The sequence below is a fragment of the Archocentrus centrarchus genome, chromosome 16 (assembly GCF_007364275.1).
Source record: "Archocentrus centrarchus isolate MPI-CPG fArcCen1 chromosome 16, fArcCen1, whole genome shotgun sequence".
Lineage (NCBI taxonomy): Eukaryota > Metazoa > Chordata > Actinopteri > Cichliformes > Cichlidae > Archocentrus > Archocentrus centrarchus.
Window position 1 is genome coordinate 25,165,531 of NC_044361.1, and position 20,556 is coordinate 25,186,086.

At 40.5% G+C, this 20,556-nt stretch overlaps 1 protein-coding gene across 2 annotated transcripts; it reads left to right on the top strand.

The window, feature by feature from the left end:
* The first annotated feature begins 58 nt into the window (after positions 1–58).
* pklr (pyruvate kinase L/R) lies at positions 59–19,473 on the top strand. Of its 2 annotated transcripts, none has more exons than XM_030750123.1 (12): positions 59–142; positions 6,979–7,143; positions 7,741–7,832; positions 8,322–8,453; positions 9,809–9,995; positions 10,856–11,129; positions 11,888–12,038; positions 12,806–12,958; positions 13,073–13,239; positions 15,236–15,302; positions 18,898–19,012; positions 19,101–19,473. In XM_030750123.1, exons 2-12 carry the CDS (start codon positions 7,005–7,007, stop codon positions 19,205–19,207), a joined length of 1,584 nt encoding a protein of 527 aa, XP_030605983.1. In that variant the 5' UTR covers positions 59–142; positions 6,979–7,004; the 3' UTR covers positions 19,208–19,473. The 2 variants fall into 2 exon arrangements, with proteins under 2 accessions (XP_030605983.1, XP_030605982.1); XM_030750122.1 differs by lacking the exon at positions 59–142 and adding an exon at positions 1,694–1,899.
* The last annotated feature ends 1,083 nt before the right edge of the window (positions 19,474–20,556 follow it).

The following is a 20,556-nucleotide window of genomic DNA, read 5'->3' on the forward strand; positions in this document are numbered from 1 at the left end:
TGACTAAGGCAGCTTCCAAATGCAGCATTAACGTCTACGTCCATCAGGTGGCAGTAAAACTCACACCAACTCATTCATTCACATTTGTAGCCGGTCCCTCCTCACCTTTCACTTGTTACCTGCTTGAGGAGAGGTTCGACAGGTTGGTCACTTCCCTTGTAAACATTAAAACCTTGCAGCATAACGTAAACGGACTGTTGGGGCCAAGTAAATACTTAATTCTGCTTATCAGTACTTGCCTTTGTATCCTTCTGTTATGGAATTAGCTGCTAGATTTTTTTGTGTTTTTATCTGGAAATCTTTCTTGCTGATTATTCCCGCCGCTCCACCTGATAGTGATCGCTCTGTGTGTCCCTTTTTCTGCAACTTACACTAAAAAGTAGTCGATGTAGGCGCCACATGGGAGCAAGTTTTCATAGTAATCCAATAGCATTGGGAATTCTCATATTTGTAGTGTTGCAAATGTAGTTTTAACTTTGGTTTCCGTGCGTAAAATTGACCTTTACTCCTGATAATAAGTGCAGTATCTAGATCATACAGGGTGTGTGCTTTGCACGTCAGATGACTGCAGGGGTAAATTTTCAGCAGTCAACATAGGGGCAAAGTTCTGTTTGTCCTCTGGCTAACGATTTACACTCCCTGTCAACCAACCCGGGTCCATGCGTGACCGTGCATAGAAACAGCTCTGCAGAACGCCACTCCACGGACACGCAAAGTGTTTCTTAAGTGGAAGCCACGTCTCTTCTGCGCGTTACCTCATTTCTCAAAGTCTTACACTTCACTAAAAGCCTTTATCGATCCCACAGTTTTCTAATAGCTGCTGTTGCGAGTAAACACTAAATGTGCAAGAAAAACAAACGCTGTTTGACGTCAGCATCCTCAAGCACCAATACACCCCTTTAATTATTTGCGAACAAGAAGGGCTCCACTGTCTACTCTGAGATCACTCTTTGTAAAAGCTTTATATGTCGTGTAATTGTGGTTAATTATTTTATTGCCCCCAATAGATCAGTTGTAGTGCATTATTAAGAATCAAATTTGGATTGTGGTTGGTGTTTATGATTCCATCAGTAAATAATTTACCTGGTATTAATAAAATGAAAATATTTTGACATACTGACATAATGGTTAAAGTGGCGCTCTGTTGGAAATGTTTAGAATATGCATCACTAAGCCAAAATATTTGTTTTGAAATGTTCTAAAAATGTTGGAAAATATGTAGAAATTTTTTTCCAACCTATTCATATTTCTAGTTTTGTCCAGACAATAGTAGAAACCAGAAGATAATTAGTTTAGAACAGGCTAAAACCACTGGAAGAACTGGAGGGGTGCATTTATTTAGCACTTTTCTTAAATAAGTGATAAATTATTGTTGATCATTTTTCTGCCAATAATATATTACCATTTCATACCAATATGTAACAGGATGAGTTGTGATATTTGGCTTGGGGTTCACATTTTGAGGTCAAGGGAAGGGTTATATAATTTGCAAGCACACATGTGACCCTGTGGTGTACCCTGATGGTTTACTGGACTATTGACAAAGATTTTCCATTTTTAGCATCATTTTTAGCCAGGTCACACTGGCTCTCCTATGCTAATTCAGCCCAATCACGTAAGTGTTGCATGCTGTGGACCCAGTCCAGATGGTGTGAGTGGGAGGAGAGCTAGATGAGGGGGGCAGCAGAGGGGAAAGTGAAAAAATGAATGAAAGCGACATGAACAGGCTTGTTCAGGTGACACAGGACCAGCTCACAACGTTAGTGCGTTAAAGGACAAAGAAGAGGAAATTTGTAAAAACAACAACAACAAAAAAACCAAACCAAGCAGAGACAGGAGAAAGAATAGGACGGTGGAGCAGTGGGTTTGGATCCATAATGGAAGGGTTACTCAACATGGGTAAGCAGATTCATGCACTCTCATGCAGCTTTAGCTTGATTTACAATCCAAAAATGAAAACTTACTGATTGTTCTACACTTACTGCTATTTCATTAAGTACACCTGCTCAGCTATTCAATACTGCAAATATCAAATCAGCCAACCACATGGCACCAACTCAGTACATTTAGAAACATAATGCTTTATTAATGCCTAGGGGGTTAAATGCTTAAAGATGACCTCCCATTACTAGAAGCCAGGGTTGAACCAGGGACCCTGTAGGGCATCAGGCTAATCCTATCCCAACTGCGCTATTTCAGCAGTACTACTTAAGCATGAATGCATGATCAAAGTGACCTGCTGAAGTTCAAGCAAAGCATCAGAATGGGGAAGAAAGGTGATTTAAGTGACTTTGAATGCAGCATGGTTGTTGGTACCAGATGGGCTGGTCTAAGTATTTCAGAAACTGCTGATCTACTGGGATTTTCCTGCATAACCAACTCTAGAGTTTATAGACAAACTATCCAGTGAGCAGTAGTTCACTGGGTGAAAATGCCTTGCCAGAGGTCAGAGGAGAATGGCCAGTCTGCTTTAAGCTGATAGAAAAGCAAAAGTAACTCAAAGGACCACTGGTTACAACCAAGGTATGCAGAAGAGCATCTGTGAATGCACAACATGTAGAACCTTGAAGCAGATGGGGTACAGCAGCAGAAGACCACACCAGGTGCCACTCCTGTCATCTAAGAACAGGAAACTGAGGCTACAGTTCCCACTCACCAAAACTGGACAATAGAAGATTGGAAAATGATTTCTGGTCTAACATTAAGATGGTAGGGTCAGAATTTGGCAAAAAAAAAAATTAGGAAAGCATGGATCCATCCTGTCTATTAACAGTTAAGGCTGTTTGCTGTGGTGTATTGGTGTGGGGGATATATTCTTGGCACACTTTGGGCCCATTAGCACCAACTGAGCATTGTTTAAACACCACAGCCTACCTGAGTATTCCTGCTGAGCATCTTCTGTGTACCCATCTTCTGATGGCTGCCTCCAGGAGGATAACATGTCATGTCTGAAAGCTCAGATCATCTCAAACTGGTTTCTTGAACATGACAGTGAGTCCTCTGTACTCAAATGGCCTCCATTTGGCCTTTCAATGCAACAGAGCACCTTTGGGATGTGGTGGCACGGGATGTGCAGTTGACACATTTGCAGCCACTGTGCGATGCTATCATGTAAATAGGACCAAAATCTCTAAGAAATGTTTCCAGCACATCGTTGAATCTGTAACATCATGAATTAAAGGGGATCCAACCCAGTACTAGCAAAGAGAGCCTAATAATGTGGCCATTAGTGTATGTGGATTGGTGTTTAGTTTAAACAGCCAGGATAAATTGTGTGTGATTTATGAGGTATATCATAATGGCTAAATTTATTTTTTGGAATATCAGTGATTGTGCAGTATCACATTTTTACATTATGTCCTATTTAACTTGTACAACAGATGTTGCCCTGCTGTGTCATCTGTCAAATGCTTTTGAACTTTAGTGCCACCACAGTTGGATAAATATCAGCACTCTTACCGTGGGTTCACTGATCGACTGCACACACTATGAAAATATGAGCAAGTCCAGAGCATTCCTGATATACTGGGGCCACACCCATCACTGGTTTTAATTTTGTTATCTGTCATGAAGCTTCAGTGTTGACCGTTACTTTGCAACTTTGCTGTCTTTGACCTAATGTCTGCTCTATTTATAGCCCGCCTTCCAGTAACAGGTATCTGTGTGTGTACATTTGTCTGCATGTTTGCTTTGCAGGTGTGTGTGTATTGAATGTGTGTATGTTTCCATGTGTACTGTCTAAGATGTGTCAGGAGAGGATCTCAGTGGGACACGTAATGATGTGTGCAGCAGTGCGGCAGAACTGGGTCACAGGGAGGTGGAGAGGAGAGAAATAGAAAATAGAGACATTGAATCCACAGGATAGATGAGTTTTGCAAGTTCACATTATTCTGCAAAACCACCATTACCCATTTTCATCAGGGAATTTCCTTTGCAGACTACAAGCCATGTCCTCGCATGTTTCTGCTTATCCATTCATTGTAGAGCCCTAATGCATAATTAAAAAAACTGCAGACATGCTTAAGACAGTTGCAAAACACACAATTTTGTAAAATTCATCCCTTTTGTCACCTGTTCATCATTCTTTCTTCTGTCGTCTTTCTTTTCTTTGTCGTCACCTCTTCACACAAACCCTAATGTCAGACTCAGCTCTCATCTTCATGGTCTCTAGTCTCTTGTCCTTGTGGTGGCTGAAATTGCAGGCTTGACTGACTGTGACATTCTTTAAAATGGATTCCATTGTACTGGCTCAAAGTCCTTAGTCAGGTACCACAATGCTCTGGATGAAAGGCATGGGCTCCATTTCCTGGTTATTAGTACTCTCAGTTTGCACAGCCCATAAACTGTATATAGAAGATGAAGGTAGCCACTATGCCATCACCCACATTTTTGAACAGTCCTGTTTTGAAGATCTGAGTTTGTTATTACGGCTTTTGCCATTTTTTTTTTTTTTTTGGTTAGCAATGTCCAGCCATAAACTGTAGGCACCATCTCTCATTTCTTCATATTTTGCTAGGAAAATGGGGAAAAGGTGCAGTGATTTATTGAATCATTCAATCATACATGGAAATACAGTATATAAGGCAACAACATAGTGTCTGCAATTCTAACAAGCTTGAAAGTCAATATTTCTTATGTTCACCTTTATTCTTCAGCACAGCCTGAACTCTCTGAGGCAGCTTTCTTGTAATTTCTCAAAGTAGTCTTCAGGAATAGTTCTCCAGGCTTCTTGAAGGACATTCAGAACTTTTCTTTGGAAAATTCTTTCCAAAATTTTTTCAGTACCATGTCTCTCTCTCTCTCGTTGATGTCTCTCATAATGTTTCTGCTGCTACCCATGACCTAATCTAGCTGTGACCATGTATACCATATTCTGTCCTGCACCAGTCTAGCATAGTCCTACATACCAAGCCACAATACTGCAAACTACCGAGTTCAGCCTGCACTTACTGTCCTCTATAACCTCTGAAAAACATGGAATGATTACTTCGTCATTTGTTGTTATAGACCTTCCTCTATATGAAATAACCAGGGAACTTCAGCAGCACATCATGCACAGATCCACTGCCTTGTTAAAAAAGTCTAATAAGAATGAGGACAGTACATGTAAGCTGCAAATTTCCACTTAATCAAATGTCACTTGCTGAGTAGTCTTTACCTTCAAAAATAATCTCTCATCTTCCTCTCCTGTCCTTTCTTACAGCTTTCTTCATCTCTCCAAATTACCTGCTACTTCAAAAAAAAAAACCCTTCATTCATGCTTGCTTCTTTTCAGCAGAGTTAGCTACATGCTGAAGTACTGTGACCACAATGTTACTGATACATGCATGCATGGATATATGACAGAGATGAGAAAGCTGTGTGCAGGCGGGGGCACGTAGTAACTTAACGGGCATGAGCTGCAATCTACACCAGGCTGTAGGACATGAAAAATTAACTCCCATGACAGTATTTTGTATTAAATTGCCAATCAAATTTAACTACTCACCGGACTGAAGGTTCAAACGCAGTTCAGGACGGTTTTGTAACCTCTGAGTACACCTACTTGTATAGCATCTATCAATTTGAGCACTGAAAGCACTTTCTACTATAACTCTCATTCACCTAATCATACACACACATTCATACAGTGCTTGACTAGCACTTTTATCTAATATTCTCACACACACACACACACACACACACGCACAGACAGACAGACAGACAGACAGACAGACATGCATCAGGAGAAACTTGAGGTTCAGTATCTGGCTTAAGGATACTTTGACACATGCACCGTAGGAGCCGGGGATCAATCCACCAACCTTCTGATTGGTAGATGACCCACCCAAAATAGTTAAATAGTAATCTACAACATCAAAGTTTTCTTTAAAAATTGGTGTAATTAATATGTTTATAACAACAGATCAAATGAAAGGGGACGCTGTTCATTATTAAACTGTAGATTTATTAGCCAAGTTCTCTGGTTTCCCTCAGATCGATAAAGGATTGCAGCATTTTCAGCTCGCTGCACTGGTTTTAATGCCCACAACTGTAGTGTTTTGGTTCACTCTCTCAACTCTTGCAGTTTCTTTTCCAGCAGCAGAAGCAGCTGTCAGACTGCCAGATGCTTCTCTCTGGATTTGTCGGAAAGCAAAAACAGAGCTAAAAGGAGAATAAACATTAAACTTAGATCATCTTTGTCGAGTGTACAGCGCTGCACATGAATGCTAATGTTCCTGGAACACTTTTGCCATAACAGCTTTATAGCTCAAAATATCACCGTTACTGAATTACTGAATTATTATTGCTGATATGTGGTTTTAGCTCTTCCAGCCACTCCTTTGCCATTTGCTTCTGGAGGATTTGTTTTTATTATGCTTCACATGCTGACAGTCTGGATAACAACAGAAATACAGCCGCTGTCTCCTTTCAGTCTCAGTGCCTCTTCTTTAAAATAAATACTGTATCCAGTAGAGAGAGAGAGAGAGAGAGAGAATACTTTATTAAACTGTATGCATCTTCGTTTCATTTGGAGGAAAAACAGCCGGCCTTAAATTAAATGGTTGCCACTAGCTTGAAATGTCAGCATAAATACCTTTATTACCTCCCATATTATCAGTCATCATCTCTGCTTTCAAATGACATTTTAGTGCTTGTCAGAGTATAGTGTATCTGCATGGCAGCTGTGTATTGTTTTCATATTAGTGACTCATAAGATGGGTGAATGCCAGCATGTAAACCTGTGTGACCCCTGCCGGTGGCAGTTAATGTCAGGTCGGTGTCTGTTGTGTTTTATGTGAGCATATTCTGTGTGCTTACTCTGGTCCCTCCTTCTTAACACACAGCAGAAGTGTTGTTCCTCTTCACCATTAAAACTGAAGTCACACACTTTGTTCAGTCGGAGGCGTTCAGTTCATTTGTTTTTCACAGGTGCAGTTGGCAGTTGAGTTTCGTACTTAACTTCACCCCACTGACAGCATTTCTCTGTCTCTACAGCTCGCATCAGGCGCTACTCCGATGTGATGACTCTGCCGGACTCTTTCATCCAGCGCCAGCAGCTCGACGCCAGCATGGCTGACACCTTCCTCGAGCATCTCTGTCTCCTGGACATCAACCAGGAGCCAATCACAGCGCGCAACACCAGCATAATCTGCACCATCGGTGAGTGTGACAGATAGTGAGTCTCAGTTTCAAGTTTGTTGTCTAACAACTGTTACGTGTCATCGTTGGCTCCCTGTCAGAAAGCCAAGCTCCTGGAGGGGGGTGGGGGGGTGGTCTTCAGCGTGTTGGCAGGGCTTCTTGGCTGACGCACTTTGAAGCTTTTGCTGCCCAGAACAGATGAAAAATAATTAGTAGGAAATACATTATACAAAATGCTTCTTAGTCATCCAGAGCTCTGACTTTCCAGCTGATGTTTTGATTCCTCGCGAGGGCAGGTGTTTGTTTACTGCTCGCTGAAGGATTTGCATTTAAGTGATAAAGTAACAGAAAGGTGGGCAGACAAAGTTCATTTAATGTCTCTCTGTAACTAACAATCATCTCCATCATAAATGAAATATACAATTAATACAATTATTAATAAAATAGGAAGAAAGGAGATTTTTGTCTTAACTGTCCAAAACCCAAAGATCCTGCCACAGAAAACAAATAAAATCTTTTTTTCTGGGGGGTGGGGGGGTGGGGGGGTGTAAATGTGATGAATGAACATTTAATTATTAAAGCTGCTGTTTTTTTTATTTGCTCTTTTTTCTCTCTCAGGTCCTGCATCTCGATCGGTCCCCAAACTTCAAGAGATGGTCAAGGCTGGAATGAATATTGCCCGTCTTAATTTCTCTCATGGATCACATGAAGTATGTACAGTATACACACTTATCAGCCACAATATTAAAACCGCCTGCTTAATGTTGTGGAGGTCCTCACACCACCAAAACACCTTTTGATCCATTGGGGCATGAAGACACTGGGAGATTGGCAGCTAATCCTGTTGGTCCTGTGGGTTGCAGGGAGGGATTTACATGACTTGTTCTGATGCATCCCACAGAGGCTCAGTCAGACTGGACTCTGGGGAGTTTAGAGACTTTATGGTCTTTGTTTCTTGTGTTCCTTGGGCTGTTCCTGTGTAGTTGGGATGTGTGAATGCCATCTGGAACAATGTTTAGGATGGTGGCTTGTGAGGAAGTAAACGCCAGCACCCAAAGCTTTCCCAGCAGAACAGCGATGATAATCCATGTGATTAATTTCACCTGCTATTGGTTTTAATATTGTGGTTGATTTGTGTACATACAAATGCCTTGATTTTCCACTCAGCCAGGTATTGATTCTCTGTCTGTGTCTTTCAGTATCACGGTGAAACCATCAAGAACATCAGAGAGGCGGTGGAGACAATAACCTCTGACCCATTGTACTATCGACCAGTTGCCATCGCTTTGGATACAAAGGGCCCCGAGATCCGCACCGGATTAGTTAAAGGGGTAAACATACTTTGCTTCATCTATCAAACAGTCTAAACCTAATCAAACAGTCACATGCAGTCAGGTGTAAGAGGTGCAGAAAATATGCCGACATTTGTTACAGGTTGCTACTTTTCTTGGAAAAGCAACAGCTGTGGGCGTGTGCTCATCTGCCTTTTCATCATCGTCTTATTGTGTTGTTCATCGTGTTGCTGTTGCCTGCTGTCTGCTTTGCTGAACAAATAACTCCAGGCTGCTGGAAACCTCTTCGTGCCTTGATTAGCTTCAAAAGTGCTCTGCATGGCATTTGATCTGAGTCTGAGTACTCTAATTGGGAGGTGCTGTATATAACTGTGTTTTTATTAAACATTTGTTTTTTTAACAGACAAGAGATTTACATTATACAGTATTATATAGCTGTACCGACATCAGGAGACATAATCAGTTGTTGTTTAACTCTGAATGTATGTAATTTCAAGCAATTAATTATTATTTTGAAGATATTGGAAGAGAGATGGCGTATCATGACACTTAAAAGTGCAGGTCTTTCCTACAGAGAAACTGTGAAGAGAGTCAAGGCGTCAGTGAGTACAGTCTCCTTCACCATCAAAAGGAAACTGGGGGAAACTGACAGGAAGAGGTCTGGCAGAGGCAAAGCCACAACAGAATCAGATGACAAGTTTCTGAGAGTCAGCAGCTTGCATGATAGGCAGCTCACAGAACCACAGCTTCAAGCACAGCTTAATAGTGGTTGTAGTAAGCAAGTCCCAGTTTCAACTGTAAAGAAAAGACTTCAAGTTGCAGGTTTGGCAGGTCGAGTTGCAGCAAGAAAGCCATTGTTAAGATGTCAGACTAAGACTGTCACACCAACCCTCTGCACGTCCTCCTTCACTACATCCATGAACCTTCTCTGTGGGCTTCCTCTTTTTCTCCTGCCTGGCAGCTCCATATTCAACATCCTTTGTCCATTATATCCACTATCCCTCCTCTGCACATGTCCAAAGCATCCCAGCCCTTCCTCTCTAAATTTGTCTCCAAACTGCTCAACATGAGACGTCCCTCTGAAATACCCATTTGTATTTTTGTATACTCATGATGTATTTCTGTGACAGTTTTCATCATTGCTTGTACCAGAACCACTCATTACAAGGATTATCAACACACAAGCTTTTTGTAACACAGCAAGCCTTTTAATCAATCAGTTGTGGGTTTCACAGTCAGCTTTTCTTCTTCTTCTTTTTTTTTTGCAGCAGCAGCAACCAGAGATCCTGTATCACAGAAAAATCAGTGTGCTAGAAATGACAAGACTGCTGCATGTTTGCTTGGAATAATAGCAGTAATTGGACATTTTGTGCTTCACGTCTGTGTTTACACAGAAAGTGGAAGAAGAGGTGGAGCTGGTGAAGGGCAGCCATGTGCGTGTGGTGACAGCAGAGAGTGACAAAGACAAGACAGATGCAAAGATTATCTGGGTGGACTATCACAACCTGCCCAAAGTCCTCAGGAAGGGAGGAAAGATCTACATTGATGATGGCCTCATTGGACTCAGAGTATTAGAAACAGGTGATATCATTACACAAACTTTAGCATGTCTGTTTTACTTCTGTTGTTGAAACATCAGAAAACAAAATATTGGAATTTATGCTCCCACACCAGTGACAGCTGTGGTCAGAGGCACTATGTTTTTGGTTTGTCTCTCTTATTATTATATTATATTATTAATGTATTTCTTAAAATTTGGCAACAGTTCCTGTGACCTCTCAACACATGTGTTTGGCCATAAAGCGAGAATTCATATGCTAATAATGAATTTCATTCAAATGTCTGATTAGAATGACTTTAGGGTGTCAACACCACTGTGACGCCCTGAAGTCATTGAAACACACATTTCTGGCTATTCTTCCAGTCAGAAACAGAAACAGAGTTCAGATACTAGATATTTATCTCCCCCTCAAAAACCACAGCCCACTAGTGGGGCCCAACCCACAGTTTGAAAACCATTGCCTCCTTTTTTATAGAATCAGGGTGCTGTGTGTGAACATTTGGTGTGAAATATATTGTTTTCCATGTCATATCCTGCTGCAAGGTGATAATTTCAATTTTTAATTTGCAGCAACTTTGCTTTTAAAGAAATCAATGCATTCTTATATACTGTATATTGATACAAACATGTATATACAGTAGGCCTATAAACCTACATTCCTGCATACACAAATATTAATTGTAATTCTTTCTATAGCTTCCTGAGTTCCATTATTATATATTACTTCTCATTCATTTTTCCATATTATCCAACTATTGCTCAATTTCCTGTGCCCTGCTTTGGGTTCCCAAATGTTTTTATAGTGTCAATGCACCACTCTGTTTGTGAGTTCCTTAACCAAACCTGCATCTCCAACAATTGTCTTGTGCGGTCTCCTCAGGTTCTGACTGGGTGGACACAGTGGTGGAATCAGGCGGCGTCCTCTGCAGTCGTAAAGGTGTTAACCTTCCCGGCTGCGACCTAATCGGCATGCAGGCGGTCAGCGAGCGGGACGAGGCTGACCTGAGGTTCGGCGTGGCACAGGGTGTTGACATGGTGTTCGCCAGCTTCATTCGCTCGGCCCAGGATGTCAAGGATGTGCGTCGGGCTCTGGGACCGCACGGACGAGAAATCAAAGTGATCAGCAAGGTGGAAAGCCGGCAAGGAGTTCAAAAGTGAGTCAAGGAAAATGCTTTCCAATAAAGACCATTTCTGGAGAGTTATTTTTAGCAACACAGGCGCTCACGGCAGTGAGTCTTTTATAATGAGGCTTTGACAGGTCTTTTAAATTCACCACTGATGTGATCTGCCGCTCCTGTGGACAGCCAGCTGTCAGCGAAGGAGAAACATATGTCAGCTCTGGATTTTACACATCTATGATAGGCACGATCTCTGTGGCTGTGCGCGAGAGTTATGGCAGCCAATTAATATATCAGACACAATTTATTTCCCTGCCTTCTTACCTCCATTACTTATCTCATGCTTTGTCTTGCTGCTCCCTGGCTGCTGACAGTGTTTAACTGCAGCTTTAATGGAGTAGGATTTTTTTTTAGATTGGATCATAAAGATTAATTCTTAACAATTGTGAGGCTGTGTGTGAAGATTTGATGTTAAAAGTCCTGTTTACATATCCTGCAGCTGTTTCTTTTTTCTTAAATATGCATCAGCGTTACAGCTTCCTGCTCTTTCTCACTTTCTTTGTTTGTTACTCACATAAGCGTTTGGATTTCATCCAGATGATTTAGGATTTAAATTGCAATTTTACGCTATCCTCAATATTTTCTGAAGATCTAAAAGCAGTGCGAAAAAAAAAATCTGTAGTTGAAGACCTAGATTTTGGATAATGTGTAGAATCTCTGCCTCATTCCTCCTTTTGTGCTCTTTTCCAACTCTCTCTTCTTCATCCTACTCCTTCCCCTAATCTGTCTGTCAGTTTTGAGGAGATCCTGGCTGAGAGCGATGGCGTGATGGTTGCCAGAGGCGACCTGGGGATTGAGATCCCTGCGGAGAAAGTCTTCATCGCCCAGAAGATGATGATTGGGCGATGCAACTCTGCTGGGAAGCCTGTCATCTGTGCCACACAGGTCAGAGATGAGCATGTACACACACACACAGAAAAAGGATATAAAAATGATAAAATATTCAGATTAAGACTCTTAAATGCAGTTTTAGTCAGTCAAATTTCAAATGGCTCCAACTGCGCATTAGCCTTACATTCATGCATAATGTCACTTGTCCAGTGAGTTCATTTTGAGAGATGTACACATTCCCTCTCTTTCACACCCCTCTCCTTTTACACACATACACACACATGCATGCACACTCCTGCAGCCATGTTGAGTCACAGTGCTGTACTTTGTTTATGCTACAGCTCTTGACTCAGAGTGACAGCGTTATAGCAGGTTTGCTACTCCAGACCTGAGCCCACAAACAACACCCACACACATGCACTAATCAGCATTAGCTGGAGCTTCTTAACTAAAAATGCAGTCTCACAGGCGATGCTGCAAGCTATCTCATTTTCCAACTGTCAGCCTCGCTTATTGACTCATAACACTGAGTCTCCAGCATACCAATAACAATCTCGCTAAGTCATACTCACCTGCGTCAGCCTAAACAATCTCTCATTACACCTACTCTATCATTTATCCATCTACAAAGCCATTACCTCCTCTCTTTCTACTCTCCCATATCACTTTGCCATACTGGACAAAAATTGACATACAAATACTCAGAGTGGCTTATTTTTAATGGACTCATTGACAAAATTTATAGTACCTTTATAGAGACTTTCTGGTTATAGCTGAAATGTATTATGTGTGTGTCTTTTTGTATTTCTGTCTGTTTGCAGATGCTTGAGAGCATGGTGGCCCACCCACGGCCAACTAGAGCAGAGAGCAGTGACGTTGCCAATGCTGTGCTGGATGGAGCTGACTGTGTAATGCTATCTGGAGAAACTGCCAAGGGACTGTTTCCTGTGGAGGCAGTGGCAATGATGCATTCGGTGTGTGTTTCTGTGTGAATGTGATGTGTGCTCTATTCCATCTGACTTAGTGACCTCTGATAATGCTCTAACCCTCTGCCTGCCCCTCTCTCGGTCTCTGTCGCTCTGTCTCAGATCTGCAGGGAGGCAGAGGCGGCTATTTTCCACCAGCAGCTGTTTGAGGAGTTGCGCCGCCTCACTCCTCTCTCCTCTGACCCCACGGAGGTCACGGCAATCGGAGCTGTGGAGTCTTCCTTCAAATGCTGTGCTGGGGCAATTATAGTCCTCACCATCACTGGCAGGTTGGTATACCAACTTGTAAGAGTGTCATAGCTGGATCATTATGCTAAACCCTGGATCAATCATACTTTTTCAGTTTGGGACAGCACTAATATTTTGAGCATTAGATATATACGGACTCTGTCATGATATGCCACAAATCAGAGTTTTGTGTGAATTTGCATGCCATGATCTTCAGTGAGACCCGAACCCTTATGAAACCTCTGCAGTTTGCCTTCCAGCATGTTTCTTACCAAGAAAGAATAAGTCAGTCAGGACCACTATAGTCAAAAGAAGTGTATTGTTTCCATCTGTTCTGGAGGAGCAGCAGCAAGACCCAGTGCAGTGCAGAACAGGAGATCAGTGATGAAGTCAGAAATGGCATGAAAGGAAGAGCTGTGGTAGAGGTGGGTTGCAAAGTAGCTCACAGATGTGAAGCTGCTATGGGGAGGCTAAAGGAACTTAAATAGTGCACTCTATATGACATTTATTGGTTATATGTGCAGAAGAGCATCAGTCAATGTGGCCTGACACTGAGATCAGCTGATCTACCAGGACTGTAGCTGGACTTGATTTTGTGTCCTGTTAGTTTAATAGAGAGATGTTGGTAGGTGGATATACTGCCATATTGCTTTATTTATCCAGTCCCATTGCAGTGTTTAGCTAACTGGGTCTTGGCTTAGATTAGATTTGGAAAACCATTTGAAAATAATTAACATAAATAAGTTATCATTATTTGGGCAGCATGGTGGTGTTGTGGTTAAAACTGCTGCCTCACAGCAAGAAGGTGTTTGAATCCAGCCTGGGCCTCCCTGTGCGTACAGTTCAAAGACATACCTGTTAGGTTAACTGGTGATCCTAAATTGGCTATAGGTGTGAATGTGAGTGTAAAATGCTGGCTGTCTCTCTGTGGTAGCTGTGCAACAGATTGGAGGTTTAATCAGGCTGTTTCCCACCTCTCGCTCCACAACAGCTGGGACAGGCTCCAGCCCTCCTGCAACTCTGGACTGGATAAGAGGAAGAACATGGGTGGCTATTATGTTATTTAGAATACTTAAGTTTGGTTTAAGGTGCATTATCTGAAGTTAATGTTAATTCTCAAATATGGTACAGTGCATACAATGAAATGCATGCACTGTAGACTTATACATTAATTTCTGTGTTAGACCTCACAGGTGCTGGAAACACAGTTTATTTGTCCCTCTGCAAACAAGCATTCAGTGTAGGCTCTTTAAAGGTTGCAGCTACAGATGTTTGTCTTTTATCCCGAAGGTCCAGGCTGAATATTGCAGTAATTTTCGCTGCTTGAGCATCCTCTGGGTGGAGTTTTATGTTGCTTTATTGCGCACTCTATGTGTTTTTGTGTATTTTGTGATGTATACTCTTCTACCACAACAAGGATTCATCTTCTCATGCAAATCACAAGAGGACATACACATATATATCTCCTGTTACCAAAAAGTAGTGGCATTACATCTAATTGAAAACTGTACAATAATGACAACATATAAGATATTAGAACCAAGAAATTTAATTATGTCTGCAACATGTTTCAAAAATGTCAGGACAGAAGATGTACATAAACAAAGTGTGTGCATGTGGGTGACACTTGAAAGCAAAAACTTGTATAAATGAGTGAAGGTTTCTGCACAGGTGCACTGCACTTAATATCCTACTGAGTTCTGGGTGTTAAGCTGCTGAGTAAGTGGAGATTTCACTTTAAGATGTCAAGAGGAAGAAGTCTAAATGACCTTGAAAGAGGGTTTAATAATGGGGCACGGATGACAGCAGCTTCAATCATAAAATGTGAGTTATTATCTTTGGAAAAAAGCATCAGATATGCAGGAATAGGATGATGTTTTTGAAGAATAGAGTTCATGCCTTGGAGTAGAGGTCAGGGCCCTGTATGAGGAGCACCAAAGCTGCTTTAGTTTTTCCCTCAGTATGAAAGTGTTGTTTAGTGCGTGCCATCACTGATAATTTATTCTCCATCCTCAACTTTGCACTTCTTCTCTGCAGGTCGGCTCATCTTCTGTCCAGGTACCGCCCTCGCTGTCCGATCGTTGCCGTCACCAGAAGCCCGCAGGTACACTCTGCTTCTGCGAACCAAAACCTTTATTTTTGTGCTGACACCCGGTGCATTCGTCTTGTGGTAAACACAGCTTAGATGATGATAACTCACACTTTTCAAAAGTAAACAATTCGCGATGTCTACTCTTACTGTATGGCGTGGTGAATTGCGACAGCGTTGTCAGAATGGTATCACCAATCTAGAGTATTTATTACTGAGTGTATTTCTGTTTTATAGAGTTGTTTTATGCAGTTGTCCCGTTCTGACACCGGCAATCGAAACGTGTCACACAGTCTTTTAAAAGGACTCATGGCCACCTATAATGTTAAAGCAATAATCAGTAAATCTGTATAGAAATCAGTGAATATCAGAGTTAGCTTTGAAGGAGCACAAAATAAAGCTCTATAATAATCCCAATACTATGAATAATCACTGACATGAGGGTTTCTCCCTGTGACCCTCCTTATGACAACAGCCATACTGTTTAATCAGTTCAGGGCCATCTTTTAATGTCAATTAAAATCCCAGGATAAAACATACAGAATAAGTCTGTGTAAGTCATTTGCACTTTTCTTAAAAGCTTATATGCATCATCAACATCATCTGTCTGCCCTCACAAAAATATCCAGAATGATTTTCATGTGGAGTTTTGAGCATAAGTCAAAATATATATGAAAACAGAGTACAGAAAAATAACACAAAGCACCTACAAAATAAAATGATGTCAGTTAACCAAACAACAAGGAATGCATTAGCATTAAATCATTTAACTAAGCAAACGTTTTAGTGTCGACATCATCACCTTTCTGTGTAATGAAAGATATTAAATTGTCTAATAGTGAAATAGACAAAGCTACGTGACATGGGTCCTAGAGCTTTGTGTTGTTTTCTGGTTGTGAATTTTTAGTTAATATATTTGTTTTGGAGTTTCTATTTAGGTTTGAAGTTTTGATTTTTATGTGTTGTGCTGAGCTGAATTTTGGATACCTGTTCTGATGTATTTATTGTTCCAGTAATGTTGAATTAGTTTTATTGTATTATTTAAATTCCTGTTTAGTTTTTATGGATTCTTGGACTCCCTTTAAGTTGGCTTTACTGTCCTAGTGTAAGTTTTGCTTTCTTCATCTTTATAAAGCTTCAATTCCTATTTTAGTTTTATTTCTTGTGTATTTAGTTCCCTCAGTGTTTCTTTGTTCCTTCCTCTCTCTGTATTTATGTATGTACTGTATGTCTTTGCCCTCCAGTGTTCCCTCGTCTCTTTGTTCATGTTTAATGTGAACCTTCAGAGACCTGTACTACAAAGCACAATTTTGGCTTATCCAGGTAACTTCAGGGTTAGTCTTGGGTTTTCTGCACTAAGAAGGTGCTTCACTTCTTACCGGGGTAAATCACCATGGTAACTTATGCTATAGACCAGACCCCCTCTGGACCAGGTTAGCTTCCAGATTTAGAGATCAGCAGGTATGAAATCACTGCCTACTGACAAAGCACGTCTCTAGATAATAGCGTCACCATTCCTGGAATATCCCTCATATCTCTGCGGGGAGAGTAGGCGGGTATTAAGCTTTTCAGTGGTGTCTAAAGTCTTTGTCTTTCCCTGATGAGCATCAGTAATAAATATAGATTCTTAGATCCAACTTTATTCTTTTTTTTTTTTTCTATTGGCTGTAAACAATTTTACAACAGTTTTATTGTTCTACAAGTGTTAATATATGATCCTAAAACAGGACACCTACACTGTATTTTCAAACCGTATATCAAATTTGTATATGTAGAATAAGCCTATGTTTTAATTCTATTTTTATATTTAATCTTTACTCTCAAACCCTTGAACAGCACTGAGTCTGCAGCTGAGAGAATAAAAAGTAGCAGGTTATGTTCAGAGTGTCAGTTTAAAATTAGACTCTGTGAATACATTTTTTTTAATGGCTTATTAAGCCGTACCTTAATAGTGCATACTATGTCTCACAATTTGGGGGTTTGGGAAATGTATAAAATGTTCAACTTGATTCTAATCTGCTGCTGAGTCTCTTTTACTCCGCTAGAACACAGAACACACAGCAAGAGTACCTGTTTGATCAAATTAATTTAACTTTGATCTTCCAAGAAACTAAAGTGACTTCCACATGTCCTTTATCAGGCTGTGGAACAGTAACCTTAAATGTTTAAATGTATCCAGTTTAAAGCTTCAGAGCTCTAATGTGCAGCCATCAACTTACAGCAGCACTGAGCGAGCACTCAGTAATAAAATAATTAACTGGAAGTAAAATGTTTATTTTACCACTCTACGCGCTAAATCCCCTGATTAATGATTTGCTGCAGCATTAATCTCTTGCCCTTTTTACAACCATGTTGCATTTTGCTGTATATTTTTTATGTTCTTTATATCATTTTTAATCACCATTTGATAAACATCTGGTGTTTATCAAATGGTGGAAGAAAAGTCACATGACCCGCAAAACACCCCTTTTAGATTGGTTAGATGCTCCTTTAATGTCAACCCCTGTGCGTGTGACTGTTTTTCCTGATTGCAATGTTAGGGTAAGTGAATCCAGATAACAGAAAGATACCCGGGGTATGTTGAACTCACTTCATAGTATACAGCCCAGGCCTCCATATTTAGTATGTGTCTTTAGGATTTTTTTCCTGTTTTACTTTGATTGTTCATTTTCTGCGCTGTCTTGTTTTCAGTTTTTCTTCCTGTCTGTCTGATTGTCTTGATTGCTTTCATCTGTGTCTCCCTCCTCTCCCGTTTGCCCTCATTGTATATCTATACACTCCTAGATAGATATACATTGTATATCTATACACTCCTCTTTGTCATGCTCTGTTTGTATTCCTGTTTTTGCTTCCCTATTTGCTTCCAATTGAACCCCTCTGTGTTCTCTTATTTCTTTGCTCTTGTCACGACAGAAAAAAAGAATCCAAACAATAAATTACATATTATTTAGAAAAAAAGACATCTTAAAAATCCAACACAACCATCAGAGAGAGTAACAGGATAGAGCTGATAACATATGACACAGTGGTTAATGTGCTTCCATTATTTTGGCAAGTGAAAAAACAAAAATGGAAAAACTGAGCAGCCATCGCTTTATTTACCATTCAGCGCTGAGCAAGCAAGGGGTGCATCTGAGTTACAAAATGAGGATACTTATCTAACCAGCAGCACCAGCCTGAAGTGTATCTTGCTTTGTCATTTATTTTACTTTAAATAGAACCATAATTTACTAATTGGATACTGTGATGTATAAAAGCAGACTTGATACTAACAATAATTACTCAATTTAGGATTTATAAATAAAGTGAGAAGTAGGCTCATTTTCTCATAGACTTCTATGCATTTTGAAATAGGAGGGGTTGCCCCTGCTGGTCATTAAAAAGAATGCAGGTGTAAGGCATTTTCCCCACTGGTGGACCTTGAGGCCCCGCCCATCTTTTATATATGGTCTGTGCATTAAATTTACCAGGGTGTGACCGGGGACTTGACAGATTGACAAACTTTTATTGCCATATATAAGAAAATTTAATAAGCAACAAACAATCTGCAGTTATTTGACAAAAAATATATATCAGCTGTAATATACCCAATCTTTTTCCTCTTCCTCAGGTCGCCCGACAGTCTCAGCTGTTACGAGGCGTGTTTCCTGCCCTCTTCCATCCTCTGCCTGCTCCTGTGTGGGCTGATGATGTGGACAACAGGGTCAACTTTGGCATGGAAATTGGTCAGTCTGTGCTCCGTTCAGCCTGCTGCCAGTTCTTATATAATATAAAGCATATTACTCACATGCCCTTATCTGTCTAACACCACAGGGAAAGCAAGAGGATTCTTCAAGTCTGGCGACATGGTGATCGTGGTGACAGGCTGGATCCCAGGGTCCGGTCACACCAACATTATGAGGGCAGTGAATGTCCCATAACAGCATGACATTACCAGACATCTGACTTCCTCGCTGGCCATCCATTAACAGAGCCTTTAAAATCTAATGATGCGCCTAGAACCCAAGAACCACCACTAAAATTAAACCAATGACCTCTGTCAAAAGCAGCAACAACACTCTCATTTGAACTTGAGGTTATTACGAGGAAACACTTGCTCTAATAGCTGTTCATATGAATGTACTATGACTCCCCTGAAATAAAACTTGACTTTAACACATTGTTCTCCAGTTCTTGTCAGGACACAGGTTTCACTAACTGAGCTGTCCAGCCTCCTGTTTTCATATTGAAAGTGAAAGTATTGTCTCTGTGGCTGCCATTGTTGAAGCACATTGGTGCTCTTTACAGAATTTGGAGATAAGGCTTTCATTCCTGCCCAGAGTCCCAAGCTTATCTCTGTGCAGCTGCAATTATTTGGCTATTATAAGCAGCACCGGATGATGCAGAGCTGACACCCCCTTTGTCAACTGAGATGACCCAGATGTCCACATCTGCATATTGCTCTCCCATAAAGTAATTATATCTGTTCCAGTGTGGGTCTTCCTTATGTCTCATAATCCTTTATTTTGTGACATCCTTGCTCCTCCTCCTTATTTTGCCATTTCCTTTTGAGCTTTAATGTGCCTGGAATCCTCCTGCCGCAGTTTATCTCTCTCGCTCTCTCTTTCTGCCACTAATAGCCACTTTTCCAGAGGCTGACTCACTGTAAATATTTCTGTGGTTAGTCTAATAACAATTTGTCTTTCAAGGACAAATGGAGCAAAGAGTTTTATGTCTATATTTGCAGAAATCTGTTGTCCTCAAAACTGCAGACATAAGAGTGTTTTTCATTGTCTTCATATACATGTATTCAGATCAACTGCCAACGTTAAAGTAGTAATACCACAATTCAGAGGAAAACTTTAAAGTACAGACATCAGCTAAATGTATATTTAATCTTTGAAGCCTCTAATCTGAACAATATATCTAAAAATTGTAACACCACATAAAAATTAGTCTGTTAAAATTCCTTCATTCACTATATTTCTTGACTGAAAGTACTAACAGGATAATCTTTAAAGTACCTTATTTAAGTAGAATATCCAATAAACCGCTAACAAACAAGGTCAGTCTTTTTCTAAAAAAAATTAGTGGAGTTGTTGAATGCATTTAAAATACTTTAAAGAAAAAAGCACATGAAAAATGGCATTTAAGTAAACTATCCTATCATCAATTTTATATTGTATGGGCCTCAATATTTCTCTAGATTAACTCAAGCGCTGGAATTTAACTACAGACTATTATTTCCGTTATAAACGGTATAAAGGTTTTATCTGCTTCTTTTAGTTTG